Here is an 18,650-nt window from a genome sequence, read left to right as displayed (position 1 = left end):
GGCTCAGTGGATTCATCAGCGAATGGACCCCAAATTGCTCACTCTTTCCTAGGATAGTGTTGGAACTCAATGATACCTCTTTACTGAGACCCATTGCAATACAGGTACTGTATTGCAGGAAATTTAAGGGTAAGCATTTTGTATATTGAAATCATCATCTCTTCCATACCAGGTCTGTTTTTTCATGTGACAGTTCTAGATCGTTGCCATCAGGCCCAACATGGTCTGTGCCCCTACAAGTTGGTTGTCACTTAGCCAATATCAGCCAAACAAATGGGTGCTGTTTTTAAATTACTGAAACATTTACTTTTAATTTTTATGATCAGAAGGTGTTTTTATTTATAAATAACAAATCACGTGCTAAACTTTTCCTAATAACGTAATTTTTATTTTTATCAGTACAGTCATGTAACATAGTGCCGGACTAATAAAAAAATCATGTAAATAAAAATACATATCAAACATATATAAACAATATTGCATTTACATTACTATGATACATTATAAAACCAATGGAAGCTTTAACTTCTGTGCACACACAAGATAGAAAGGATATCATGGAGGCTACATGGAAATTACTCAAAAAAAACTGTTTATGATTCCTTTCAAAGTAAAGTGATGCCAAAGCTCAGAATTTTTCCTTCTAATGTCCCATACACTTGAAAGCATTGTGGTGAATTATGAATTTTCATTAGGATAATTTTGGCCAAGTCCTCATTTGAAAATACATAAAAGGAAAATGAAAACCAAGATTAGATGAAAAAAAAAAAAAAAAGAGGGCGAAATATAGAAGAGTTTTTTAGGCTGGGTACCAGCCAATTGAAACATTACCTTAAGAATAAGCAAAGGTAATATAAAACATGGTCTTGGAATGGGATGAGCACTTCCAACATCTCAAATTTTCCTATGAACAGCAAGGACAATTACAAGCTTTTTCAGTATTGATTCTATTGCACAATTTAAACCAAAGCCCTGAACTAACCCACAACAGTTTAGATATTGAAAAGATTTTGATTCTGCACACATAATTTTTACATTGTTGATGCTATTTCTATATCACTGATGATTGAAAAAAAAAAAAAAAGAACACTGTACAGATCTAAACAAAAAATCACAAATTCTTTCATTGAAAAAGGTGAAAACATATGCCGTACTACACTCCATCGTCAGCATCCCTTAAATTTAGACAAAAAATTTTTTCCACAAGTTATTGTCACCTTACTACTGCAAACTAAACCTGAACAAAATTAGTATTTGTTACTCTGCTAAAATTTTTAATAAACATCTCTATAGCATATATTGTAGAAGTTAACCTATCCTATACCATATAAAAATATGTGAACACAGCACTGGGTTCCTGTCATTTTTAAATAAAACTTTTTCCTATATTACAGTATAAATAAACATTTACAATATAAATTCAACACGAACAACTTAAAAACTTTCTTGCCACTCATAGTTCCATGATAAACATTTATTATATATACCTGCCACTTGACATATTTTCAAATTAGCTGGAATCCAAAATCTCTGAAAAACACACTTGGTAACCTCCATACATTCCTTGAACATAACTCAAAACGTAGAAAAACCATCAGATGATTGAATCTGTATGTTTTTGATAGTGTTGCGTTACCTTTTCTCTCAAGAACGAAAAGAAAAAAAATTATAATCCTTTGTGGAGTTTGAAGACTAAATGGTTGTGGTGGTAGTCGGGGCAACGGGAGGCACAGCTGTGGAGGGGGATGTTGTCAAACTTGGGGTTGGTACAGCTGATGGCACTGTGGGTGCTGCAGGTGGGGTAATTTGTGAGGCTCCAGTCGGAACAGTGGCAGGTTTCACTTCAACATATGCTGGCGCAGGCTTCACCTCGGTGTAAGGTGCCGGAGGCTTTACGTCAACGTACTGACCTGGAGGCTTCACCTCGACGTATTGGCCAGGAGGCTTAACATCAACATACGGAGGCGGGGCCTCGGCGCTGGAATCCCGTCTCGGTGGAGACAACATTTCCTGGCGATCTCTGTCTCGTTCACGTCCTGGTCTGAAGGCTTCCAGGAGGGCATCGACCTTATCTGGAGTTGGGCCCCAGCGGGAAAACCCAGCATCATTTTGCAGCCATACAGCAACTGTCCCATGGGCGCTCTTGAGAACAACTTCAGATCTGAGGTGGAAGAATGAAATATGTTTTAGGCCTTCATGCAAGAAAATGACAGCATCCCTGTTTCAAGTAAAAAAAATTTTTTTCCATAGCAAATGCATTCTGGAGAGAAAAATTTTCAATGCCTAACTCAAGAACAACTGTTCTTTGGTTACAGAGAGAGAGAGAGAGAATGTGTGTGTGTCTCCTGAAAACCTAAGAATGTGTGTGTCTCCTGAAAACCTAAGAATGTGTGTGTGTCTCCTGAAAACCTAAGTACCTTGAATGGCATGTATTTGAACTGATTTTGTTTAGCCCTTATTTAGACAGCTCTAAGCAGTAAAAAAAAAAATGCTGCAAGGATGTTCCATCCCTGTAAGGGGGTATTTACCATTACAGCAATACCTCGAACCCGTCGCGGGAGAGGAGGATTCACGTACGTTTGGTACGAGTCGCTAAAAATGCTAATAAATGCTTTCCTCCCAAAATGATATGCTATTTTGCCTTATTTAACCTTATTTCAGCTTTTAATTGGTATATAGTTATTCTTTAGTAATTAAAGTTGGTGTAGGAAGATAATTTCCTTGAAATACAGCAGTTTTAGCATGAAATACTGTCCGGCAAAAGTACGCTTTCAAATACGTGGAGAAGTTTTACAATAGTGTCTTAACTGGTCTCAAACAAATTAAGTTTTTATGTTGATTTACTTCTTTATAGTGTAGTATTTACAAAATGTAAAATCATACTTAGGATCATTATTATTATTATTATTATTATTATTATTATACTGGATTTTTGGAACAATCATTACCTAACTAATCAGGTCACTGAGTTAAAATATTCTTTAACCCTCATATAGATGGTACAAAACGTTAGTTTTAAATTCTTGAATTAATTAAAATTTCTTATAAATTTAATAACTGGATAAGGTAAACTGCAAACTTGAAGATTCTGACAAGTTTTTTTCATGTGGTTTGTCTGAAGGCTTCATATTTATCAGTGGGTGAAAATTTGGCTACCAACCACCGTCTTCATTAAATGCTTATGTAAGAATCCGCCTTATTATTCTAACAAAATAATTTAAACAGGAAATTGAGTCACTTTGCTAAATTCTCATTCTCTAACTGACTGGTGCTTTAATGGACTGAAAATTGGAGAAGGTAAAATTAAAGAATTTAGTCTGCTGAGTGGTGTCATAAAAAGGACTCCTGAACTGCAAAACTGTTAATGGCACAAGAAATTGTTAATGCCTCTATATATAGAAATCAAATAAGGAAAAGAGGAATAAGGAATACTATGATTTACTAGATGGGTAGGCCTTAAGAGGTAGAATATGAGACACGATGGTTTGCAAAGCGGGTATGAGAAAAGAGTAAGATAAACAGGTGCAACTACACGGATGAAGTGGAAGGCGATTTTTTTTTACTACTGGTAAATAAGAGTATTCAATTTGTAAATAGCAAAATTTTATGGTATGTATAATGTTTGTACTACTATTATGTAGATGTCAAAACCACTTTGACAGAAAGCCTGTGTATGCTGGGAGGACTAAATTATAAATACAATACTGAGAGATGTGGTGTCTGGTGGCGGGAAAAAGAAGACACCTTACACCATACTAGGAAAAATTACACAAAAAATTTGTACATATAAATTCTTACTCCAGTATAGAGATATGACCACATCAAAAAAGAAACGAAAGGAACAGGATAACACGTGAAGTACAATACAACTGAGGTAGGTAAAGGGATGAAGCATAAGTCCTTTAGTATTGACCACATTCTACTAAATTAGATTTATAATATGATGGCATACCATACAGGGTGAAATAAAACACTAGGAACACCATAACCCATTTCATGCTAAACTGTGTGAAGGCAAGTGCACGGAACTGAAGACGCCACACTGTGATCAGCCTAAACAACCTTGTCATTATATTCCATATCTTTTCATTTTATGCCAGGTGTATGATTAAAAATTTTTTTATGAAGTTTGAAAATGGGTACTGCCTACTGCACTAAAGGTCCTTTTAGCACTTTTGGGGCTCCCTACTGTGTAATTTTCTGCCTTTGGTCAATATCTACTGAGCTATGCAGCTTATCAACTTTACTTTGCTCCAATTTTCACCTAATATTTGTGAGAAAACCATCTGAGCCAGCTTGAATCAATAAACAATCCACTGTTTTTACTAAATTACTCAAGAGTAATAACAGTTAAATTTTTAACAGAGCTGGATCCCAACCAAAGCCTACTCTAAGCAAAGAGTCATTATGTAAACAAACCAAAACCCCAATAGTTCAGGTACTGAAAAATTGTACAATGATCTTTCCAATTTATTCCCTGAAGGCCATTTTGATGGAAATGAGGCACTAGCATTAATCTATAATCTTGTGGCAATGTACTTTTTTGTTTACACTTTCGTCATTCATACAAAAACTTTAAAAGCTACTTACTTGGCCATAACATGCTGAAATCCATGTCTATACTCGTGTTCAAAAGGCAGAAGTACAATCTGTTTCCTGTTGAATCTGTGAAGATAAATTTGAATAACTACATGATAACTAATTACCTAAAAAGAAAGCTAACAATTAAAACTGATAAAGGCCAAATTAAAGCAACAATTTTCCTTGAGTAACTCACAGCATTTTAAACCAGAAATATGCAAAATTTGTAAATAATATTGCTAAGTCGTACAGATGACTAACAATCTAAGTTGTGAAAAATTACATTTAAAACTTCAGCACATAATACATCATGATAAAATTAACAATAAGAACACACTAAAAACACTGTCATGATAAAACTAACCAAGCAAGCACATTAAAATTAATGAATTCCAAATTTGAATTGCTACTCAGGAAAATTCCAACTTTACATGGATGGTAATAGCAAAGAAATAAAAAGCAACTTTGGATTTCTGATGGCAATCACCTTCAGGTAACAAGTAAATTATCTACATTACTGAGTGAATGTTCAATCAGGTGGGATAGAAAATTCCTAACAGTGAGGGTAGTCCTACAGAAGGATTATTAACTGGTTTGTCAGTTTGGCACTACAATTCAAAGCCTGGTACTCCTACTTAACCAGCAATTATGACATTGGTAAAGCAATCTTTTTTTTTTTTTTTTTTTTTTTTTTTTTTTTTCACGTGCTGACACCTTCAAAGATCTTTTGGTATTCTGAAGCTAGAAAACACTAACCTTGACGCTTCTAAGTGAAGGAGAGCGGATGGGGCTGGTTCTCTCCACTCTGGCACAAAAACAATAAACGACAGGGGTTCGTGAGACTCTGACAATAACTTTTCAAAGTGCCGTATCGTGGCTTCCATTAACTCTTCGCAGAATGGGGGATTTGCCTCAAAAGATCCACACACCGGCTTAAAATCTAAGACTGGTCTGGAATGAGAATAAAATCAATGTAAGAAATGAATGACTGAGTACCATGTATGTACAGTAGTTGTTTTCTCAATCACAAAATACTACTTTTCTCTCTTCATTCATAACTAAAAATATTTTTATCCTCCCTTTCAATCGTCCAATTTTGAGCATAAACTTTCAGTGCCTTGCTACTGCTATGGTGAACAAAACTAAAAAGATAAATATAAAATTGAAAAAGTCCCTTGCAAGTTGTTTTAATGGCAGAGAATTTCAAAGATTATCTATGGATTCAGAAGTCAAAAAAAATTTTTTTTTTTATCTTCATGAAAAGATTCAAAACAATCATTCTAATAATTTCTTCATAGAAAGTCAAAACAATCAAAATCTATTTTTTTTTTCAACTATCTTATACATTGACAAAATCAATCACTTGACGAAGTCTTCTAAAATGTGAGCATAACCAAGTTCAGAAAGTTGCTTATGGTTACAGTATGATCATATAGTTCTGTTGAACTATTTTAGTAATAAAATCTTGCAGTTTTAGTACAGGATGTTATTCAATCTAAGCCTGCTTATGGATCCACTTCCACCCATCTCAATGTCAAGAAATTTGATATTTCTAGACATCAAAATCCAACCCTAATTTTCTACTGAAGGTTGTAACAAGATAAAAGTCAAATTTAAATTACTGAGTGACAAAATTTAAAGTGTTAAAATCCCACCTTTCCAATAAATAAGAGTTCTCAGCAAAAAGGAAAAGTCTTACAACAGGTGTGATTAATATTCTTAATATGAAGGATGTAGTTATGGTGAGAAAGTTTATATTAAAACAATATCCACATATTTAGCAATGAGAAATATAACATCTATACTATAAGTCACAAGGAATTTGGACACCCAAAATATAGATGAGTGTACTCAATGAAGTGCAATCTTTAACCAACCTCAAAAGATTTAAAATTAAAAACCCAGATAAACGTATTCTCTAGTCACAACACAATAGCTATCGTTACAATCATATTACAGTACACATACTAAAACCATAAACAATACCGTACTTGAAATCCTTTAATGACCAAATCTCACTGGACATTAATCTCAAACATGAAGCAACTTCAAAAGACTTACCCTCTGGAGCCAAAGTAAGAGTCTGTGTCAGGAAAAGCTGAACAAAATTGTCTAAAATAACAGTTGAGTGGAGAAGCGAAGCATTCAAACGTTACACTAAAGTGTTTGTGTAGGCACTCTAGCACGGTTACTGGTAGCCCAGCCTGTGTCCCGTGGCCCTGTAAAGAATTTTGGAGACATCATCTCGCACATCCACGAAATTCATCAGTGGCTTGTTGCCTAATATGCACATTACGTTATCGAAACTCAAACACGTGAAAAATAAGACCACTGCACAAAAAGAAACCTTTATTGCACGCCCTTTTGAAAATATATTTCATTGACCTTCACTGAGGTAAGATATTAACGCTTTACAAGTTTTACCAAAACTATGCTCCTTGTGTGGTTCAATTCCTATTTTGTTGGTATGAGATCATATTTACTCATGTGAGCATTTACCACAAAATAACTACCTGCCACAAAGAGTCTTGGCAGCCAACAGAATGATATAAACTTGAACCACATAAGCCCAACATCTTATCCCTATGTCTTGTAACTGATACACTATGGCTAATATCTTTCGGTTCACTACACCTTAAAACAAATTTCATGAGAAAATCTCATACAGTACTGGAATTAAAATAGCATGAACATACCTCATTTGGGTTGGTCCCGAGAAGGGTTTGATACCGTTTCAATAAACACCAGACCCTAGGAAGGAACAGCTCAAATTTTTTATCGTCGAAGCAGTTGTACCGATACAGCTGTTCCTATAAGAAAAGAATCAGAAATAATCTTTCAGTTGCATATTCTAATCATTTAATTCCTTAAAAACCAAAATATCAAGCTAACTTTGGTAATAATGATAATATTTTCTACTTAGTGAAATAAGAAATACTATGTAAAATACTGTGGAAGAACAATCCGGATGGCTTTGACCTTTAGGTGCAGTGGGAAAGGTATTGAGGAAATACAATATACAAAGTATTTAATATATAGGGCAGTCTGTACAGAAGGTAGATGCTTTCTGTTACTTAGGCTTACTGGTAATAATGCAACAGTAAAGCAATGGTCAATACTCTCCAATGAATTAAATCAGTCACCAACCAACAAATGCATGCAACTAGATTAGCAACCAACAAATGTATGCAACTCGATCTAATGGAGCTCATGTATAAAAATTCCCTCAACCTACCAATTTATGGAAGTATAACGTGTTGACTCTTAGCGCCTCCCCATTATATCTTAAAACGGTTATATCTTTATCTTGCATGTAGTCAATGTGTGGCGGGCGTGGACTGGGCGTAGTAAACTGTACTGGATAACACCAAACTTTCCGTAGCCCACTAACAGCAGGGACTCCTCCCTCTGAAAATTAGATCAGTTTTCATATATTGCAGATGCACAAACATGTGATATACAATCCACGCACAAATCCCTAGAAATCTACCATAAAAAAAGTTTATTGAAGAGCACCGAATAAAAATCACAAATCACTTATATTGTTTGAACTCAGCAACTTCTTAACTAATTATAATTATTTGCCAAACTGAACTGGCCCTGATTTACTATAAAAAATAAACAGAACAAAACTATAAATACATTAATTCAATGCTAATATTCATAGGGTAAGCTTTTCTCTAGGTGAGGGCATTTGTTTTACATCATCAGTCATATAGAAAATTACGAAAATGCAAAAAATTACAATAATTCTAAAGACCTTAGACATTCCTTTTATGGCTGTATTTGTACCTTTTCACTATATTCTCATAAAAGTTATTTCTTAATGTTTATGGCATGATTATCACTTATAAAAACAAATACAAGTATAGCAATTACTTATACAATCCACAAGCTTATTCTAGGTCCCTCAAGTGACCAAAGAATGTAAATGTTTGCATTTCCCATAAACTGAAAAAATATACTACTGCACTTTCTTTTGCCCTTTAATTTATGATACGTGTACACAAATTATATGAGACAAAACACACGATAAAAAGACCAAAGAAGGGTACCAAGAGCTTAAGAACCACTCCAATTTATTAAGTTGAAAGATGAATAAATCCAACTTACCTCTAATATTGTTTTCTTCTAATATTTGTAGATGCTTTTCCCTAATTTTTTTAGAATATTCAACAGAAAGGTTGTAAATTTTTGTACAAATGCCCTCTACACTCTGTTTCGCCGCTTCAGTTAAGTGTGGCTGGCACTGACGCTGAAATATTAAGTTGGGAATCAGTGAACAGGGATACACGATCTGCATTATATCATCTTGGTACGCAATACAGAAAGCAAAACAATGACATGTCATAATTCAATGAGGAACGGCCCATTACTTACCTTTAAATGTGCTAATCTATCCATGTAGTCATCAAATGTAGAGCCAATAGTTTTCCTCAACCACTGGAAAGTGTCTTCAACGTTCCATTTCACAATTTTTCGACTCTCTTGGCTGGCATTTCGACTGGAAGTAGATATAAACATCGTAGTTTCCAAAGAAAGCTTTATCAGCTTACATTAACCATAAGGCTTCAAACAGAACACACACACACACACATAATAACAGACAAGTTCATGTACCAACTCATATTCTTTATAATTTATGATGCAGTCAAGCAATAACCTACAACAACACACCACCATGCAAGGTCATATCCTTACTATGAAATTCATCATAAATCATCACAGTATAATCGAGATTTCACTGACAGTCAAAAGTCTCACAAGTTCCCCACAGCTTTGTCCTTCTATAAAGAACCTTGAACATATTTTGGAGGTATTTCCCCATTTGTAAAACTGGTTTAGGAAGTCCCAGAATATTCCAATTTTCATCTTTGAAGTTCTGGAGATTTTGTACAAAAGTAAAAATTACTCTCTCAGATCTTTACTTCAGTATTTAAACGGGCTATTTCGGGTTCCGTTCCATATAAAAATTCATTCATTCCTCTGTTTTTCTTTTGTTTTTAACCCTCTTCCCATTTTTTATCATTATCGTGTTGTCCCCAGTTCATGGTAGTCTGCAGTGCTTCCTTAGAAAATACCTCATAGGAATCTGTATTTTCCACTTTATTTTTCCAGAGTGCCTTTTTCACCTACATAAAATTAATTAAGTAATAAGTAATGTCTTGAGGTCTTTTTCTCTCTAAAGCTAACAACTGCTCAGTAAACAATGCATTCTCTTATGCCATTTCTCTTTCTTTTCTGTCATATTGATAAGTTAATTAATTCTGCATTCACTCTCTCTCTCCATATCATACTGACAGCTACTGTGTAGACTGGACTATACTTTTTTTTGTGTACAAAATATCTCTCAGTTTGCATAATTGTCAATGAGTCAATCAGTAAGAGAAAGACTTTGTAACTACAGTCCAATAAATTGGAAAATTTATAATATAAAAATCTACATAAGATTCACTCCAACACAGTGATTACAACTACACTGAGTACCATACACATATCAGCAATTAACAGAAGTGAGACCAAATTTTTTACCATAATTCTTGCATACCACCAACTATATCATGAAGACAATTACGACTTTACAAGTGCAACGTTAGTAAAATACTGTAGTGGAGATAGCATTATTGAGATTTAAGATTATCAATACAACTAAACCATGCAATATACTGGTTCTGGAACAAAGGGGCAGCCTTCCTATCATGCCAAACCGAAAAGAGGTATCGGCTGAACAACGGGTTCTCTCCAACTTACCATAAGTCACACAGACGAATGAAACCTAACCTTCCAAACCCACAGAATGTGGTCTGGGCATGTACAATGAGACTTTCTCCTTACCAAGCTTCAAAAGGAGTAAGGCTCCTTAAGATTAATGGGTTTGTAAGAACAAACTCATACACTTAGATGTACAACTGTCATCAGAAAGCCTGCTTACCTCGTCTCTATCATTCTCTTAGCTGCTTCAGCATACTTGGATAACTGCTTTCTAGATTCCCCCGTAAATTTTGGCCTCTGAAGCTTGATGGGTATGTCATTCATTATCTCTCTATACATTGACTGACTGACTTCAGGAAAACATTGGCTTGGAAGCAAAGGATCCCATCCTTGGTCAACAACTTTCCTCTCCATTAACCATCGACCAAAAGAATCTCTAGGGGCATCAATTCCTATTAGAGGAGAAACAAACACAACTTAAAACACTAACATAAAACAGTGTGCAATAACAAAATCCACACACAGTAATTTCACTACAGGAAACTGATGCTTCTAACTTCTGAACAAACTGGATCATTCCATTAAAGCAGGCTTCCAAAATGTTTCAAAGCAAATGAACTCTCATAAAACATTATTCTTGATTTCTTCCTCATCAGAGTTTTGCATTTGTCAAACTGGTTTTGTAGGTTGCATATTTGACTAAGTAGTTCATATACATACCAGTCCAAACCCAGACACAAGGCATTGCTGAAACTTACAACAATAAACCTTAGCAGTCTAATGTCAGCAGCAATAAGTCATGAAGAAGGCACAAGAGCCAACTGGGTAACCAACGAACTTACAAAAATCCCTTTACAAATGCAAAACTATAATGCGTTAGAAATTCATGTTAATGGAGTACGTGACATATTACCCGCTAAACAGTTTAGAATTATTATTCATTAAAATTACAGATATAATTTTCTTATTATGTATACAGTACTGTTGTCTAAACAACAGGTTAACTTTCAGTCCACTTTGGAGATATGCAAATAAAGTTTGATAAAACCGCGCTAATTAACACTTCTCAGAAGACTGACACCATGGCAACACTGAATTTTAGTATGCAAATGCAAGCTCAAATGGTTAGTTTTTACTACTCATTTTTACAAAAATTGTCTAACATATTAGTACTGACAAAAACTGTCTAACATATTAGTTCATGAGATTTGGTCTGTCTATTAAAATAAAAAGTTACAGTAGCTTTGACTTAAAATAAAAGATTAGTTTTGATTTGAATCAACTACAGGATCCAAAATCTATGAGATCTATGCATCTGCAAACCATACAAAATTTTTCATTCCACTTGAAACCGGAACTCATTTAATCGAACATACCTTGCCGAGCCTGACACATCTCCTGGTATCCCAAACGGAGTTTGGACACTAGTTGCCCTCGAAGTACCTCTACACTTGGATATGGCTGGGGTAAAGTGATGGGTGGACGCTCAAACATAATCACATTGGTAGGGATCTCTAAATCCCAAGGACCCCTGAAAATAGGAGATATACAGTTTTAAGAATCCCCAGGAAAAATGTTCAAACTAAAAATTGAAAGATCAACAGTATCTTTATCAAGATAATTTCATGTGCAAACATATTTTAAGTTAATAAAAATAACAACGAAAGCGCAAGATCACCCTTTACTTACGCTAACAGAAACTTTTTCACTACAGGGACCCCGGAAGCTTCTTCAGACGCACGACGCTTGACCCCAGAAACAACCGGCATGGTAGGTGGTGTGAGTGGAGTGGTGACATTGGTGCTACTAGTTGTACTACTGTTGGCTGTGCTGACAATGCTAGAGAAATGGGCTCCTATTAGAAGTTTATAGTTACGGACACTGAATAAGCTAAGATCAAACAAAACCATAAAAGAATATTTGAAAAATTTCAAACTAAGTTGACATTTCATAAAAAAAAAAATGCAATTATAATTACCACATAAACCCTGAAAAATGTTTTAAAAATGATTCAAATCACCAAGCATAAACAACAGAAGGTGTTAGGCTAGGAGCCACAACCCATTCAAAGATGGACTTCTATCGATAAACATTAGGGCCTTACCTTTGACTACTATTAGCAGTGGCATTATTCCCATTGGAAGGATTCTGTATGCCCAGTGGATCACTGATTGGATCATACTGTTGCTGCCAAAACAAAACAGAAAAATTAACTTCCTATCAGTATTAACTGCAGTTGATGGATTATGCAAGTGAAGAGGAAATTATGAACTCCCATGGAACCGACCACAGGACTCAGTTCAGGAATGAGGTGGGAACTGAATCACGAAATCATAGAGAAGTTAGGCGGCTAATACATACAGTGGGCCAAGTAAGGCAGCCTGTATGCAGTATCCTGCACACTGTATTCAATATCCTTCAAAATAAACACTCGCCTGCATGGGGATAGCTAACAAAAGCCTTGCCCTATCATGCAAACCGCTTCACAAACATAAAATACAGGTATTCAAAGTACACTATGAAGAAGGACTACATAACCTGACTGACACATCGAGGCAATGACAACTTTAATATTTGACAATCATTTTTGCTAGATGGTATCAAATGTGAATACAATAGTGTATTAAGCTTCAAATTTTATGCTATGCCCTTTTAACTCATGTTTACTCAGCTACTAATAAAAGACAGTATTCATCATCTACCATTAACAACAAACAGCCCCTTTTCTTGATGATCAAACTTTTTAACAGTAAAGAATAAGGGTAATTATGACTTTCAAAGGTACCTGCAATAACACTTCCTCAATCAATGTTCCCCTGATAATCACCATCATAAAATTAAGACAAAAAATACTCAGTACAGAAATACCACTTACCCCAGGAGGATGAGCCCCATGGGCAACCTGGCCCGGGGGCATATCCCACAGACTTTCTCCCGTGATGCGGTTCCAGAAGTAAATACGCTGTTCCCTCTTGCTCCAGAACTTCCGCCAGCCAGCTGCAAGCATGTCCTGGGGCAAGTCTGTCTCATGGACTTGTGCACCTACTTGAGGAGGCGGTCCAGCAACCGGTGTCTGCGGTGAAGTTGTCGTTGGACCGGCGCTTGAACTACCAGCCTGCAAGATTATTTCCTGTTTTTTACGGTGCACAATGACATAAAAACAAGTGCTGTGGCTAAGAGGCTAAGCACAGACAGTGTATTAGATTGTTAACTTCTACTTAAAATATGGGAAATTACTCCCAAATAAAAAGCCTAAATACAGCAATAGAAGCTAGTGACCAAATGCAATGTGACAAGTCCTTCGATTTGTTTCAAAAACCATTAGGCCAAAAAGACAACAAAACACTGAAGCGATTCTTTCACTGAGACGGCGATACCTTCAAGATTAATCAATAATATTCAACATGATCCAAGTCAATAATAATATGATAAGTACAAGTTGCAAGCACAATTACTGTACAGCATTACAAAAAATTACCTGTGGAGGAATGTTAACTCTCATGCCATGATGTGGAAGCTGACTAGCTGTGTGGGGCTGATGATATTGTGTTGGAGTTGTGTGATGCGAACCGCTCTCGGAGGTGTATGTCATCTGTGACACCGGGGCAGTAACAGGCATAGTTGGGGGCACCGTGGGGCCCCCAGCTGCAGATGCAACAGCTGTAGGTGTGGTTGCCACACTGGTGTGCGCAGGGGCAGCTGAAGTGGAGGCTGCAATGAAGCTCTCCCATGATGATGCCATGACTCATTGGCCAGTCTGAAAAAATAAATAAAGTTGAATCCTTCCTGGAAGTTAACTAGAAAATGGAATAACTGTACTGTACTTAAGAAAATTTTAACACTTTCCTTTTAGGGGGAAAAATGATTCTTGAAATCTTCCCGTCCAAATAAATCCAAAAAGAGACATTCATCAACAATACAAAGGTTTAAACCTGAGTTTAAAATGTACCAAAAAAATAAAAGATTATACCTGAAACGTCCTACATCTTATACAGCAGCAGCTAAAAAAAATGACACTCAAAAAATCAGTCAAATTTGGTCTGATAACTAAAGCTTTTCAGCAGATTTGCTTTTGGCAAAACATCACAAAAACCTTCATCACTCACAGGTGAGAATTAAATATTTCTTCCTTTTATACTACGTACTTCTAATAAACTTTGCTCTGTACGTCACTTAATTTTTACACATTTTTTTTTAAATAAGATGAAGTTACTGGTATTTAATGTGTAGAACTGCAGACTTCTGTAATAACAGACCAGTCTCCATCCTTACAGTGGTACTAATAGCTGTGTACAGGTCTATATAAGACCATACATAAATAAGCTCCTGGAGCATTGGATTTACAAGCCCTTTAATCTCGATCTGTTTCCTAACCTTATGGATTCAAGTAGGAAATAATCATGTGGACATGATGCCTACAAGAGCCTAGATAACAGACTTAGTGGCCTGATTAATTATAATACTAGCACTGTTATTACAAGCTTACTAAACCACAAACTTAACAACAGAAAACCAAGACTTATCAATTAAAATCAATCAGTAACCAAATCCTTGTAACCCTCTGGTCCTCGAGAGTTCAGGTCATTTGGGCCGTAAGTCATTTAGGCAACAAGCACATTCGTGCAAAATGGTAGCCATGTTCAGTACCAGCCCCCTGGGGATGTATGTAAAACATAAAATAATGATGGTAAATACCATAAACATAACGTCTCATGTTGTTTTGGATGTTACGGCCTAAATGACTAACAGCCGAAACGACCAGGACTGGTCCTAGACAGGATGCTGATCATATAGGTACATCGTCAGCCTCTAGGACATTGTCAAACAGCACAGAGACCTGTTCCTTGCCTCTGCTCATCAGTGGCCTATAAGCCATTGAATTTACCACCCTTTAGGGCTTTTTAAGTGATCAACAGTTCTGATGTTATGTTTGGTGTTTTTGGTGGAACCAAGTATCACATCTGTACTTGTATGTTATTCTCAAACCTTCGACAGTCTCAGGTCTTTATGGCTGTATGACAGGTGACCCTGAAAATAGTATTTAACCATAATGCGTGTCAGAGGAAGAAATATCAAAGTGAATTTCAACACAGTTAGTGTCCAAGGAAAGGCAATTCAAGCTGGATGTAAATAATATTATGTGGTAAGTTCAAATCTGTTGCAGAACATATTATGGCCACACACATGAATGACTCTTAAGAAATGCACAGAACAGCATATGTTAGGGAGAAACTGAAAACTTCTAAGATAAAATGGAGAGAAAGGATGGTAGGTGACAAAACAGTAAATGTTCTGCAACAATCATAGAGCCAATTTTTTAATTACAAAGTGTACTTAATAATAATTCTTCCTTAATATATTAATATATTCTACCTGGTGGAAGCTAATGGATCTCCAGGTCTTTCTTACATGAATGAAAACAATAACTGAAACAAGTGTGTTTGGATAGTGAAAAGCTTAGCAAAATCCTCCCTTCCCCTAAAAATTAAAAAAAAATCCTTATCTCACATCACTCCTCCAATTTCTTGCCAGGTGGAATGACTACCATTGGTCAAGTTTTTATAGATTCAAATACTATACAACTATTTTAAATAATTAAGCTAACAAACAAACCAACCACCAACTTGAAGCACAATATCCCTGTCAGATGTAAAAATATACATAATCATTAAACAAAAACACGCCTTGAGAAAAATACAGCAAACTGAATCACTATGCAGAGTGACATTATAGCCTTAATCAAATACTACCTGAAAACACAGGATCATGAGATTATTGCCATTTTGATTAGAAGCAAATCTATTCAACAGTCTGTATAAAATGCTAGTATTGTATGCTTGTCAAGTCTCGGACTGCTCACACACGTCTGACTCAAAATTTTCCAGTCCAGTCCAGTATCTCCAGTTAAGGGCTTTCCCAATATAATTCAGACAGCAGTATTGACATTTTGGTAATAGCACACACGCATGCACACACACTTTGAAACTTCACATTTCATTTCTTCAAATAACATCAGTATTTTAATGCTGCACTGATGTAATGTACACCACACAATACATTAAACAATGAACTATATTACAGTAAATAAGAACCTAAATATTCCTAATTTCTCAACTTTATAATATCTACCATGCATTTCCTTCCTGTGCTAACATTTGAAAAAAAAAATAATAAATTCAAGTTATACAACAAACTCCTTCATAATGAAGTTTTACAATGTATGGCTTTGATACATGAAAAACTGTTAAAGTTAATTAGGCTTATTACTATGAATTAATAAGGTAGCCAGGAAAGAATGACAAGAGTTTTTTAAAAATAAATACGATACAAGTACCTCCATTATTGAGTTGGCCACCATTCTATTACCTAACCAAAAACTACTCCAAGTGTATTAAATTACTGTATCATAAAACTTCAATTATTTTCATGAATCAACACCTCCCTAATAAAATTAAAGACTTGGACAGCCTATACATTAAACGTCCAATAGTCCACGAGATGTTTGTTTCATGGCTGTCTCTCCCTTGCAAAGTATTCGTTAAATCCACTTGTTGAGTGAAAGAAAAAGCTTGCACCTGGTACCACATTATATTAACCAATTGCTGGAATTATTCTATGCTTTTTCTAACAATTACAATTATGCATAGGCTATACCTGCACATACTTTGTCGTGCACTTGTCCAGTTATTTTATCATTTGCTATACGACAAAGCCTTTGCATAAAGACTTCAAATTTTAGTTTCAAATTTCAATTTAGCAACAGAAATGCAGCAATTAACCTGCATAAAAATATACATTAACTTTCAAAGCTTGATCACAGAAAAGATGAAATAAGACCATGACTGAAATCTATTTGAGAACCATAATAACTGAAGCAAATACAAAATACATTTATCACACCACTCACTGTATATAAAATGAAGCACGTCAGCTTAGCCTAGGTCGGCCCAAGCCGACGGCATCCAAATCAACTAGTACTGGGTTGTGGTAAACGAGAACTGGTTACTTTCCTTCAGACTTATTGAGATAACCTTTGCTTCATACCGAGACCACTAGAAAGATTAGAAATAAATATATATGGTTGGTTAACACACGACTAGGTTAGGCCTGGAACGATCTTGAAAAGGCTTCTTTGCCCGAGGTGAAATTTAAAGCTTAAATTAAACCACGCGTTTGAAATATGATGATTTAAATGGAATATTTATTGATTTATGGTGATTTGCCAAACAACGTAAAATACGACTACCAAGCTCAGGCCTACAAAGCCCCATGGCAGATTAACCTCGCAAATTTCCCAAATTGGTGGGAATCTCCCCGGCCTAAAAACCACGTCAAAGGGTAACCCGGCCCTGCCAAAACCACCCTGAGAAACCCGTGCCAGAGCCCAAGGGAACGTCGGACCCGACGCGAAAATTCGACGTCGACCCCCGACCGAGGCCTAGAGATCGCAGGAGGCCTATCTTCCCCCAGATGGCAATGGGAGATGCTGCGACCCAGTCGATATTTTCGGGTGCCAATCGGGGCCAGAGGCAAATTCGAGCACGTCGCCGCCGACCACGGCCTCCGGGAGCCGAGAGCAACACCTGTCATCGCGGATAAAAGCAAAAATAGGCGTAACCGTCTCTGTCTGGGGCCAAACGTAAACAATGTCCCTCAAGATACAGATTTTTATTATCGCTCATAAAGGGGGAAACGTTGCGCCTACGCCGCCCATTCCTCCGTTCCCGCAATCTACACGTCTCGCAGATCCCGCAGGCAACGATACTCACTTGAATTGATCTAGTCTTCCGCCTGTAAGTCATGAATTTCATTAGAAATTTCGACACACACCCAATCAGAAAGACGCCATCAGATCCCTGGGCTCCTTCTAAGACGTTTCGTTGGCTTCAGCTTTGGCTTTATCGCTGCGTTTTAACCTTTGGCGATAATAACTGCCATAATAATTTCTCATTCGGACTATTTCCTCTTCAAGATATATATTTTCGTTTTGTATTCTAACTCATTACATATCAATTAACATATCCGAGTCAATTTCAATGTTATGGAGAACTCGTGGCAGGTTTCAGTTGATAACAATCGGACAAAGGAATGATGTCAAAGTCACGTGACCAAGAAGTTCGATCCAGCAACTCAGAAGGCGCATATTTGAAGTTCTGCGCAGGTCCTCGCGCCGCGGGAAACTTAAAGTACAATAGACTCTCAAGTTTAATGTCGCTGTTGTATTGCGATCTTATTTTGATTTGGTTCTTACAGTTAATTTAATAAACGAGCTAGATTTTGCATAGTTGTTTTTCTTGTTATAAAGCGGTAATGTAAATTTTCTTGCCTGTGTGTTAATACGTTCAAGACAGTCAGTA

General features: G+C 36.1%; 1 protein-coding gene across 2 annotated transcripts; it reads right to left on the bottom strand.

Moving 5' to 3' along the window:
- Positions 1-361: 361 nt before the first annotated feature.
- Pcif1 (Phosphorylated CTD-interacting factor 1) lies at positions 362-18,202 on the bottom strand. Of its 2 annotated transcripts, none has more exons than XM_067088640.1 (15): positions 18,063-18,202; positions 13,772-14,050; positions 13,169-13,408; positions 12,398-12,480; positions 11,983-12,132; positions 11,670-11,824; positions 10,514-10,745; positions 8,962-9,085; positions 8,695-8,836; positions 7,817-7,989; positions 7,278-7,391; positions 6,643-6,800; positions 5,338-5,532; positions 4,591-4,665; positions 362-2,161 (listed from the first exon to the last, which is right to left on the bottom strand). In XM_067088640.1, exons 2-15 carry the CDS (start codon positions 14,033-14,035, stop codon positions 1,693-1,695), a joined length of 2,574 nt encoding a protein of 857 aa, XP_066944741.1. In that variant the 5' UTR covers positions 14,036-14,050; positions 18,063-18,202; the 3' UTR covers positions 362-1,692. The 2 variants fall into 2 exon arrangements, with proteins under 2 accessions (XP_066944741.1, XP_066944742.1); XM_067088641.1 differs by lacking the exon at positions 18,063-18,202 and adding an exon at positions 17,201-17,771.
- Positions 18,203-18,650: the final 448 nt, after the last annotated feature.

Source organism: Macrobrachium rosenbergii, chromosome 45 (assembly GCF_040412425.1).
Source record: "Macrobrachium rosenbergii isolate ZJJX-2024 chromosome 45, ASM4041242v1, whole genome shotgun sequence".
Classification (NCBI taxonomy): Eukaryota; Metazoa; Arthropoda; class Malacostraca; order Decapoda; family Palaemonidae; genus Macrobrachium; species Macrobrachium rosenbergii.
The sequence above is the reverse complement of the archived record's forward strand: the minus strand, read 5'-3'. Positions and strand labels throughout refer to the sequence as shown.

Bases quoted from the DNA above. Each gene is read 5' to 3' on its own strand.
- Pcif1 (XM_067088640.1), bottom strand. From the start codon at position 14,035: ATGGCATCATCATGGGAGAGCTTCATTGCAGCCTCCACTTCAGCTGCC. The intron at 11,825-11,982 runs GTAAGTAAAGGG...TCCTATTTTCAG, and splicing joins GTGAAAAAGTTTCTGTTAGC to GGGTCCTTGGGATTTAGAGA. The intron at 6,801-7,277 runs GTATGTTCATGC...AATTCTTTACAG, and splicing joins TCGGGACCAACCCAAATGAG to GGCCACGGGACACAGGCTGG.